Raw genomic sequence first — 12,534 nt, forward strand, 5'->3', positions numbered from 1 at the left:
AAAAAAATGGTAACAACTATTTAGAAAGTGAAATTAAATAAGGTTCCATAAAATGAGAAGGAATAATTGATGAGTTCTGGGAAATCTTCCCTTCTAACCTCACCCCCGACATCAGTCCACTGGGCTGAAAATGAGGATGCTGTACAGGTGCATGATGGGGCAGAAGACAGCATGCCAATGTTTTCTTCTCTGTTGTCAATTTTTTTACTATTTCTTATATAGGAGAATTAATACAGGTTGTTAACTGCCCTAATTTGTGTTAAGAATTAAAAGATCTGAAATGACTGCAAAGCTATCACATCTACTGTATTTCCCCATGTATAAGATACACTTTAAAAAAAATTGGGTCTAAAAACTAGGTGTGTCTTATACAGTGGTTGTGGATTTTTTTACTTGCATTTCCTGCTTTTTCTCGCTTGTTTTTGCACAATATATGAAGACAGTGATTCGTCATCAGACACAGAGGAGGACAAGCTAATGGATGGGTGTTTTGACAGTGATGAGGAGTTGTATGAATTTTATGATAAGTATCTTGAGTTCAATAACTTTATGTAATATAGAGGTACCTTGAGATACGAACAGATCAACATACAAAAAAAAATTTTTTTAAAGATACGAGCTGCAACTTGGTCCGTATTGTTCAAGATCCGAGCGAAATTCTGAGATACGAGTCGTGATTCGGGAAGCTGCCGCTAGTTGGCGTGCTGGTGCATGGGTCCAGTATCGGCAGTTTGATATGCAAGTTGACTGACTTACGAGCTCGGGGTTACAGAATGAATTAAACTCGTATCTCAAGGGACCACTGTACTTTTTTTCCCTTCAAATTTCGGGCTCCAAAATTAAGGTGCGTCTTATACATGGCAGTGTCTTATACATGAGGAAATATGGTATTTAATGTCTATCAGACTTGGTAATTGTCAGTACATGTAAATAAGATCTATGTGTTTTCCACTTCTCAACAAAACAGGTTTCAGAGGGACCACCTGGAGAGCTAAGTATGATAAGTGGTCACTGTGCACTGACATGTGGTACGAAAAGCAAGAGGCATTAGCTATCGCCCGAGACACTAACAGAGAAGGAGAAGGGGAGAGAAGAGAAGGAGGGGGAGGGAAAGAGACAGACAGGGAGAGGGGCAGGCAGAGAGGGGAGAGGATGAGAGAGACAATGGGAGAAGCAGGCAAAGCTGTACCAAGAACTTATTACACTCCCACCTACACGAAGGGCAAAATATGCAGGAGTGTTTCTCTGGACAGATGTGGGTCAAGAGGGAAAGCAAGCTGTCCTAGAGCCATCTGACACCCCGCTTAAGAGAGCACTCAAGAGGGCAATGACATTCTTACAGAGAATTGGGATGTACTCCCTCCCACACTGAGATTCGATATACTATACAGAGTGACTGTAGGAATTTTTATTATCTCAGAAGAATCGATGAAAAAAGTCATGGACCAGCCCTGGCAGGTTGGCTCAGCGGTAGAGCATCAGCCTGGTGTGTGGAAGTCCCAGGTTCAATTCTTGGCCAGGACACACAGGAGAAGTGCCCATCTGCTTCTCTACCCTTTCCCCTCTCCTTTCTATCTCTCTTCCCCTCCCGCAGCCAAGGCTCCATTGGAGCAAAAGTTGGCACAGGCGCTGAGGATGGTTCCATGGCCTGTACCTCAGGCGCTAGAATAGCTCCAGCTGCAACGGAGCAACGCCCCAGATGGGCAGAGCATCACCCCTTGGTGGGCACGCTGGGTGGATCTCGGTTGGGCACAAGCGGGAGTCTGTCAGACTGCTTTCCCACTGCTAACTTCAGAAAAAAAAGAAAAAAGAAAGAAAGAAAAAAAAAAAGTCACAGACCACCCAAGTTCCTCTGTATCAGAGGAACAAGTTATCCCACTGAATAAATTTAAAAAGGACAGTAGGAGGCAAAAATTAAAGTTGATTTTTCTGACTTCATCAATGCATGAGTTCTAATTTTAATATGACTATATAGTTGAATTAACAAAGTGATCATAAGTCTGTAAAAAAAAATGAATTTAAAGAGTATTATGTATTAAAACTTTTCCCATTCTCTTATCTCTTTACTTCCTATGAGTTCAGTGTTCATCACATTTGAGGTAAAAATGTTCTTAAAAGAAGAAGAAGGTAAGTTATTACAGAAAGGCCTGAACCAGCTCTGTTAGAGAGAGCTGTCTGTTTGCTCACCTTTGGACAAGTGACTTCAGTCTGCTGGATCATGATGAGAGCCGAGGCTATGAGAGCTCCTTGCCTCACGTAGTTCACAGGGTCATTAGTCATTGGTTCTAGCAAATTAATTGCTTCCTAAAAACATTTAAAAAAAAGAACCCTTAAATAAAGTTGATATAGTTGGGTTTTCAAATTAGTTACTGCCACTCTAAGTCAATATTTTCCTGACACTGTAGTAACAAGTTAAGACTAACTGGATATAATAGTTCAGAACTGAGAATGCTTTAAATTTCAAAATAATTGAAAACTCGAGGTAAAGAGGGCAAAAAGAAAGAGAAAATGAGATTAATGTCTGTTAAGCACCTGTCATTTTCCAAACATAGTGGTAGGTATTTTAAATATACTATTTCATATAATTCTCTTAATCTAAAAATAAAACAAGAACAAAACAACAATAGCAACATAAGATAATCTTCATAAACAAAGAAACTGGAGAGAAAGATTAAGTAATTTGCCCAAAGTCACATGAGCAAATTTAGGTCAGTGTGACTTCAAGACCTGTATTAAATATCCAACTTACTTCACATACCAGGGTATGGTAATGTTTAAGGTAATTTTACAAGACCAAATTTAAAAAGCTGTATTTAAACAAAGAAACAAAAAAACAAAGATAAACTCCCAAAACAACAACAAATTTTACTTGCTAGTAGAATAGTAAAAAAAAAAAAAAAAAAAAAAAAATTAAATCAAATAGGACTAGAATTGATTTCATGGTTACACTTGACAAGACCACACGTAATAAGATTTCCAAAACTGTTTTCAAGAATTTCCTCAATACCAAGTCCTTCAGAATATTATCAGTACTTGAAAACTGGGTTCCTTGATTAAGTAAGTTTGGGAGTTCCTGCATATATCACCTCCTCTGGTAGATTCAAATGTATATAAGCATATCAGAAGCCCTAGGGATGTAAAAGCGCCAGGAATCTTCACTAAAGAAACTGCTGGTGCCCTGGCCGGTTGGCTCAGCGGTAGAGCGTCGGCCTAGCGTGTGGAGGACCCGGGTTCGATTCTCGGCCAGGGCACACAGGAGAAGCGTCCATTTGCTTCTCCACCCCTCCGCCGCACTTTCCTCTCTGTCTCTCTCTTCCCCTCCCGCAGCCAAGGCTCCACTGGAGCAAAGATGGCCCGGGCGCTGGGGATGGCTCTGTGGCCTCTGCCTCAGGCGCTAGAGTGGCTCTGGTCGCAACATGGCGACACCCAGGATAGGCAGAGCATCGCCCCCTGGTGGGCGTGCCGGGTGGATCCCGGTCGGGCGCATGCGGGAGTCTGTCTGACTGTCTCTCCCTGTTTCCAGCTTCAGAAAAATGAAAAAATAAAATAAAATAAAAACTGCTGGAACTTTTGTTTTTCCCAGCATTTATTTGTCCATAGTATTTGATTAAGAACTATTTTGCCTCATGTGACTTCTACTAACACTCTGGACAACATTAACACCTGCTGTCAATGCTGCTACTTTGTAATATCCCTTATAAGATCCTTAGGTATAAACCTGAAAGAACAGAGCTAAGGGTTTACAAGATTACCAAATATATACTGGTATATATCTTTTTTAGTGAGAGAGACAGAGAGGGACAGATAGGGACAGACAGGACAGGAGAGAGATGAGAAGCACCAATTTTTCATTGTAGCACCTTAGTTGTTCATTGATTACTTTCTCATATGTGCCTTGACAGGGGGCTCCAGCAGAGCCAGTGACCTTTGGGCCAATCCAATGACCCTGAGCTCAAGAAGGTGAGCCCCAGCTGATGCCGGATGAGCCTGTGCTCAATTTGGCAACCTTGGGGTTTCAAACCTAGGTCCTCTGTGTCCCAGGTCGATGCTCTATCCACTGTACCACTGCCTGGTCAGGCAAATATTTCTTAATCAGTATATCACTTCTTAAATATACTTTGTTCCAAGGCAAAGGAAAGGAAGAATAAATTGAATTAAATTTTTTTCCCCATTGACTTGGGAGTGGGGAGGAGAGGGAGAAGAGAAGCATCAACTCGTTCCACTTAGTTGTTTTATTTAGTTATGCACTCATTGGTTGCTTCTTGAATGTACTGTGACCGGGGATTGAACCTGTGACCTGGCGCACCAGGATGAGGCTCTATCTACTGATCCACCTGGCCAGGGCCTAAACTGAATTCTTTTTTGGGGGAAATGAGTTTAGATTTCTCCTCTCCTCTCTCTTTTTTTCCAAAAGTTTATTTACTGATATTAGAAAAGGAAGGAAGAGAGAAAGAGAGAAACAGAAACATCAATCTGTTCCTGTATGTGCCCTGACTGGAGGTCGAACCTGCAACCTCTGTGTATTGGGGATGACACTCCAACCAAGCTATCTGGCCTGAGCTAGATTTCTTGACATGTGGATTTATAGTCATGTACCATTTAATGCTAGAGGTATGTTCTGGGAAATATGTATTTAGGTGACTTTGTCACTGTGTAAACACAAACCTAGGTGGCACAGCCTGCTATTGTAATTGTATGTGCTATACTTTTATGACTGCTAGCACAGTAGGTTTGTTTATACCAGCTTCCCTATAAACATGAGGAATATGCACTAACCAATGTTACCATGGTTACAACATCACCAGGTGATAGGGATTTTTCAACTCCATTATAATCTCAGGGGACGCAAACATTGTTACGTGGTACATGACTGCATTTATTTGTTTTTAAAAATCAAAGCTATTAACAGATATTACATATACCAGATACGTGTTTTCTTTTTCCCCACTTCCCTAAAAAATGTAATGACACTGTGCAGAGGAGTAAGTTTTTCAAACATTACTCTTATATTGTCAATATTGTTTATGAAGTAGATATGATAAAAATACAACCAAATTTCCAACTTACAGATTAAAAGACACTAACTTGGCCTGTGAAGTATGTGATATAACATCACAGGTAAATTTTAGAATAAACAGATGTTTCAGGTTTTTAAGTAACAAAATAAAGCATCAACTTCAAATAGGTATTGATATGAAGATCACACAAACTCAAAATAAAGCAGACTTGTTTAATATGAGTAACAAATTATTTTCACTGAATTAATTTGTCAGATGCCGAGTCTCAGAGAACATTTGGTCCAAGGTATTAAGTTTAGAATAATCTGGAAAGAAAGAGAGGTCTAACTGACATTTAACTTATAAGGCTGACCTAAATGTCTATCTAGACCTGAGGGGGGAAACAGCAAAACATCCAACTACATGAAGACCAATTTCTATAAACTGCATTTTATATACCCAATGACATTTCTAATAAAAGTGAGAGAGATTCTCTTAGAAGAATTCCTCACTCAAAAGAAAAGAAAACCTTAAAAAAAGAAAACTTTGAGGGGAGAGACCATGTCCAACTTTTTCACCATTAAATCCTTACAGGATCTTTCTTCTGTCATTCGTTTGACAAGTATTTACTGAATGTCTTCTGTGTGCCAGGTCTGACTTTAGATTCTAGCAGTGAACATACTGTTCCCAGTGATTTTGTATTTTAGTGGAGAGGAGACAAGACAATACCTCAATAAAATAGGTGTAAAAATATGTCAGGTGGTGATAAGCGCTGTAAAGAAAAATAGAGCCGGTTAAGGAGCCGGAATGAGAATATTTGAAGGGGCTGTCTCCATAAATATTTTGCACAATTTCTGCCGCATGTAGCAAAAATCCTTATTTTGAGCCTATCTTCAATTATGTTTTATGTGATCAGAAAAAGTTATCTGTATCTAATACTAATACTCTTTTCAGGGAAAAAGTCAAATAAAAATTTAATTCCAGGCCCTGGCCGGTTGCTCAGTGGTAGAGTGTTGGCCCGATGTGTACATGTCCCAGGTTCGATTCCCAGCCAGGGCACAAAGGAGAAGCACCCATCTGCTTCTTCACCTTCCCCACTCCTTTCTCTTTCTCTCTCTTCTTGTCCCACAGCCAAGGCTCCATTGGAGCAAAGTTGGCCTGGGTGCTGAGGATGGCTCCATGGCCTCCACCTCAGGTGCTAGAACGGCTCTGGTTGCAACGGAGCAACGCCCCAGATGAGCAGAGCATCGCCCCCTAGTGGGCATGCCAGGTGGATCCTGGTTGGGTGCATGTGGGAGTCTGTCTCTCTGCTTCCCCACTTCTCACTTCAGAAAAATACATAAACCCACACACAAAAAAATTAATTCCAGGAATCAATCAAGAAATGAGTAACTGTGCTTTTCTTTATTTTAGTTTGAATGAGAGATGATAAGAAATGGACTCTTTCTCTCCTATGTAAAGATACTGGGAGCATACCATGTTCACACAGACACACAGACACACACAAACACTGACCTCTGCATATGTGCTATAAAAGGTAAAACATGATGATTATGTTATTGCTGTCAATCAAAAATACTTGTTATGTAAGCAATACTAGTGCATTTCTTTATGAATCTAAGGATGAATTATGTTTTCAAATTATCAACTTGCCCAACCAATCTCTTGTCACTTTTGAGGGCTTACCAAATAGCAGATTACCTATTAAGTTCATGAGGAGAAAACAGGCAAATAGCACTTAAATGATCTGCTTCAAACCAAACCAAACCAAAGGAATCAAACTGAATTGATTTTGGTGGCCTCACATGGGAACCCTGATTTGCACAATACTAATTCTGCAAATTCGACATGTAAAATAACCACGTAAAATGACCAGAGTAGTTCTTTACAGAAAAAAACTACTTTATCTTCTTCCCCAACCACTGCCCCCTCCCCAATTAAAAGGTCAATGGCGTGTTTTTCGTTATAGCCACCATATAATGTGGTAGTGTGCTCTTAAATGGCTCTAAGCCACCCAGCACAGCAAAGTAAGGAAGTTCTGGGAAGCCTTGCGAGTTAAGTCTTACAGATCACACAACACTTGTATTTTTACAGCTGTTACATAAACCTCTCTGTGAAGGAAAACAGTCTGGCGCCAGGAGGGCACTGGTCCCATTGGCGTTGGCTCTACCTTGTTTCCTGTCCCAGCACAGCAGATCCCCAGAGCCATGGCAGCGCCGTAGCGCACGTGAGGGTTGTAACTCTCCGACAACAAGGAGACAACGCTGGGGCACTGCTCAGGGGTCCTGAGAAGAAGCAGAGAAAGTGTACACAGTGTTATACATAACAGACTTCAAATCAAGGTGGAAGAATCTGAACCAATATTTTAAATTAATGGGAAACAACAGCTATGTTTAACACAGAAATTGCAGTTAAAAATCTATAGAATTCTAATTATTGATATTAGAAATTTATCTTCAATATTTAGATAATATTTGCAAAGAAAGAGGAATGTTGAAAGAAAGAAAAAGAAAAGAAAAAAAGGAAAGGAAAGGGAGGCAGGGAAGGAAGGAAAGGAGGGAGGGAGGGAGGGAGGGAGGGAGGGAGGGAGGGAGGGAGGGAGGGAGGGAGGGAGGGAGGAAAGAAAGAGGTATGTATCAGTGATTCCTCAACAACAGGTCTGGAATTCAGGTCATCCCCTTATGCCTCCTCCATAGTCAGGAATAACCATGGAGATGCGGATGCACACTACACTGCTCTACATCCATTCTAATAGTCCCTGCTTCCTCTGTTTTGTTTTAGAAGACAAAAGTCACTTATAGAGATTCCAAGATGTTTCCAAAGCTGCATGAAAGATTTAAATCTCCCAGCATTACTCTGGCTGAATATTAAACTAATAAATAAGCCTTGGTGATAAGGAAATTCTGATTTCTTTTTGTCGTTAGCAATTATTTTTGTGTTGATAAGAATAAAGTAATTGTTCCTTTCTCATCTTCTTATATTTGTGACAAAGAAAAGAAACAGAACAACCTTGACCAATGAAGTATCTGAACTCTAAAAAACTACCTTATTATGGTGGTTACCCTTGAGGGGCAACAGGACAGGGGTAGCAACTAGAAGAGAGTGCAAGCAGAGCTTATGGGAAGCTGGTAATGATCTTGAACTAGGTGCTGGTTAGACAGGTGTTCAAGTTGCAGGGTAATGATTATGAGCACGTTTTCAGGTGTATTTTGCACTTCAATAAAATCTCTTTTTAAAAAGACTGTCCCATTGTTAATGAAAACAGTTATTACCTACAGACCAATTCAAATCTATAATCCAATGCTAAAATTGTTCTCTACCCTAAAGCTCCAGTGAGTGGTAAACTCAGCTTTCAAATGGAGCAGAACCAAGTTTATGAAAACTGTCTATAAAAAGTGCACTTTCACTATAAGGTAAGGCTGCATTATTTGCTCCTACAGAGTCTATCGCCCTTTCTTAAAAATGTTCTCGGTTTGACTAAGTTTGCTAGTATGAATAATTTGGAAATAATACTGACGGCAACAATATGGAAAACAGTTTGGTGTTGTGAAAAAAGCAATATTACCAAGCAGGAGATGTGGGTTATAGCCCTAGCTTTGCTAATTTCTTAGTACAGTGTACATGACATTAGGCAAGTCACTTACATTTTCTTTTCTGTAATTAGAGATAACTTTTATTAACTTCATTTTTCAAGAATAATATAAAAAGCAAATAACCGAAAATGTGGCAATAATTTATAAGTATACTTATATAAATTATTATTTATATAAGTATAATATAAAATAAATATAAGTATAAGGGGAAACCACAGAGGCAAAAACCCATGTTCAAGTTTCTATTTGGCCTATAAATAGCTGAGATAACTTAGATAAGGTTCAATTAACCAAATACTTTGGGGTTCTTCTCCCCCCAACAAAACAAATGGCATTAGTCCCATAAGGTCTACTCTACTTTACAAGAATATTACGGCTTCATTGAGAAGTATTCCTATGAAATAAAAATTAAATTTAAAGTGATATTACACCAAAGAAACTGTTGCAGTGTTATTCTTAAACTTGTAGTTGACAGTACCTTCATCTAATTCCTGTTAGGGTAAGAACTTAAGGCTCTGTCCATAATTTGATACCTAAATTCTCTGACAAAATCAAGCATTTTGTCTAATTAATTACAAACACCATTCATTCAAGATTGCACATGTGAGATTGTCTCCTATATTTCCATAAACTGTTAGTACAGTGCTAGGAACTAAAGATAAAACTTTTTTTAATCTTATTACTTAATAAAAGACAAAGGGAGTCAAACCAAACTTGTATTTAGAGACTCAACCCAACAAGTATTTTCTGCTAGGTCCAAGGCCTAGTGCTGAACCACTGGGAAGAATATCCTGATCTGTGGTGGTGCAGTGGATAAAGCGTCAACCTGGAAACGCTGAGGTTGCCGGTTCAAAACCCTGGGCTTGCCTGGTCAAGGTGCATATGGGTGTTGATGCTTCCTGCTCCTCCCCCCCCTCCCCTCTCTATAATGAATAAATAAAATCTTTAAACTCAAGCCCTTCACTGTTCCCTTCCCCCTTACGTTTATAATTCAGCCAGGCAATCAAAAGAAGGCAGAGTTAACAAGTATCTGTTAGTGCAGGGGTCCCCAAACTACGGCCCACGGGCCACATGCGGCCCCCCTGAGGCCACTTATCCGGCCCTCGCAGCACTTCCAGAAGGGGCACCTCTTTCATTGGTGGTCAGTGAGAGGAGCATAGTTCCCATTGAAATACTGGTCAGTTTGTTGATTTAAATTTACTTGTTCTTTATTTTAAATATTGTACTTGTTCCCGTTTTGTTTTTTACTTTAAAATAAGATATGTGCAGTGTGCATAGGGATTTGTTCATAGTTTTTTTTTTATAGTCCGGCCCTCCAACGGTCTGAGGGACAGTGAACTGGCCCCCTGTGTAAAAAGTTTGGGGGCCCCTGTGTTAGTGTTACTTTACAAAGGCTAACTAAGTATCTTTTAATTTTATGTGCTTTGAAGTTCCCAGTAGTAAGCCTACATATAGGTTTAGGGAAGGCCTACTTTAAAAAACAAAACACACACTGGAATAGGTAACCAAGTTCTGATTTGTAGTTTCCATAAAATTTCTTGGCTTGTAGCTAACAGTCATCTTGCCAGAGCTGCTATATGTACAAACCTCCCATAGAGCAGGAATTGCACAAGGGAATATGCATACGTCACTGCTATATCATTCAACCATGAACTGCACGTATGAATTCTGTTTTTTCAACATACTGGCTATTAACTACTGTTAACTGACTATTTCCTCCAACATCAACATTAAGTCATATTAATTAATCAAGATCCTTTCAAGAATATGGTGTCTTCTTAAAAAATTCATCTTCACTAAAGGAGCGAAAGTACTGCAATGTATGTATGTAGACAGAAACACTGTTCTATGCACATGGGGTCCATCACAGTGGGAATTTGGCATAGCCGTAAGTCTCAGGGTAGTCCCTTGGTGGAATTATGAGTTTATAATTCTCATTAGGCAAGTGTCACATGATTAACACAATGACACAGGAATTAAGAATTTAATGTTAATACCTTTGTATTCCCTACCAACAACAGACTACACATATCTGAGCAGCATCCTAAATTTCAAAGTACCTACTGAGTATCATTAACTAAAGATACCACGACCTCCTCAGTAACATACAGGTCATTCCACACAGAGGAGTAAAGAGCACGCCTCTCCTCAAGTGCTACTCCCACCACGACCATTCATCTACACCCTCGGAAAACTCACATCTCCAATCATTTTATTCCCTCACTTCCCACATCTAATCTGCCAGCAAGTCCAGTGAAACCTCAAATCTTGTTTCTGATTCCATTGCCTGCGTCAGGTCCCAATCATCTCTCACTGGGAATAATAGAGCGATTTCTTAAATTATCCTTCTATTTCTTTCCTCCCTCATCTTCAATTTGTTGTGGTAGAGAACATGGGCTTGGAGTTAGACCTGGGTACCAGTTTTAGTGCAGCCATTTATTAACTGAGTGGCAGTCACTAAATCTCTCTGAGCCTTAGTTGTATTATCCGTAAAATGATATGTGCTCTACTTTATTCATGCTGGTGAGAGTTTTGTGTGGGATAGTATAATACTATACTATAATCACGGAAATCTAGATGCAGAACCAGAAATTGTCTTTGGGTCAGAACCAGGAATTTGACTACTAGTATGTTATAGTTTGGACTCATATTTTAAAAAACTTGGAAGGTAACTTACGCTCAAAAGTTCATTCAAGGCCCTGGCTGGTTGGCTCAGCGGTAGAGCGTCGGCCTGGCGTGCGGGGGACCCGGGTTCAATTCCCGGCCAGGGCACACAGGAGAAGCGCCCATTTGCTTCTCCACCCCCTCCTCTCCTTCCTCTCTGTCTCTCTCTTCCCCTACCGCAGCCAAGGCTCCATTGGAGCAAAGATGGCCCGGGCGCTGGGGATGGCTCTTTGGCCTCTGCCCCAGGTGCTAAAGTGGCTCTGGTCGCGGCAGAGCGACGCCCTGGAGGGGCAGAGCATCGCCCCCTGGTGGGCAGAGCGTCGCCCCTGGTGGGCGTGCCGGGTGGATCCCGGTCGGGCACATGCGGGAGTCTGTCTGACTGTCTCTCCCCGTTTCCAGCTTCAGGAAAAAAAAAAAAAAAAGTTCATTCAAAACAATGTAAAGCAAATTGGATATAAACCCTAAAAAGCTGGTTATATTTGGAGTTCTGACTCCAGATTTCCTTACCAACCTTTTAAAGAAGCTAATGGCACACAGAAGACGTACCCACTTGCCTCTAAGAAAGAACAGAATAGTCGAGGGAAAACAGATTCACAGCAAAGAACTTACCCTAAATGTATCTTAAAACTTCATTTATTTTTCACCTGGCCTATGGTGGCACAATGGATAAAGCATTGACCTGAAAGGCTGAGGTTGCCACCCTAGGCTTGCCCAGTCAAGGAACATATGACAAGCAAGCAATGAGCCACTAAAGTGAAGCAACTATACTGCTCGCAAAAATTAGGGGATATTTAAAAATGAACATGAAGCAATAAAATATCCCCTAATTTTTGTGAGCAGTATATGAGTTGATACTTCTCACCCCCTGCTCCATAAAAGTAATAAAATCTTAAAAAAAAAAAAAGTAACTTTAAACAATCAAAATCACTTCATTTATTTCTTGATCCCCATTTGTTAAAAAAATATTATACTTTGAACAGAACATTAACAATTTCATGAGATTTAGAAAAAAGTTTGCCTGGGAACATAAACACTGGGAGTTTAATACAGAGCTTTACCCAGTTGATAACTGTAAAGACTGAAGTAGGTTGTGAGGGCTATAAACTCCAGCACATAAAAAATCCTTGTAAGCTTCTCAGCTGAGTAACAGTTCCAACTATGACACATTCTTCAAGAAAGTGTTAAAGACAAGGAATGACACATTCTTAATAAATTAGCTTAGACATTTAATCTCCTCAAGAGTACAATAAAACTGTAACAGTCTTTGTTTAATTTTTCAG

General features: G+C 40.0%; 1 protein-coding gene across 1 annotated transcript in view; it reads right to left on the reverse strand.

The window, feature by feature from the left end:
• Positions 1-12,534, reverse strand: part of PSMD1 (proteasome 26S subunit, non-ATPase 1) — a 102,794-nt gene that overhangs the window by 26,970 nt on the left and 63,290 nt on the right. Inside the window, exons 17-18 of the mRNA XM_066280356.1 lie at positions 7,168-7,282; positions 2,188-2,304 (exon numbers count right to left, since the gene is read on the reverse strand). Of these exons, the coding sequence (XP_066136453.1) occupies positions 2,188-2,304; positions 7,168-7,282 (232 nt within the window). The remainder of the gene's footprint in view (positions 1-2,187; positions 2,305-7,167; positions 7,283-12,534) is intronic.

The sequence above is a fragment of the Saccopteryx bilineata genome, chromosome 5 (genome assembly GCF_036850765.1).
Source record: "Saccopteryx bilineata isolate mSacBil1 chromosome 5, mSacBil1_pri_phased_curated, whole genome shotgun sequence".
In the NCBI taxonomy this organism is placed as follows: Eukaryota; Metazoa; Chordata; class Mammalia; order Chiroptera; family Emballonuridae; genus Saccopteryx; species Saccopteryx bilineata.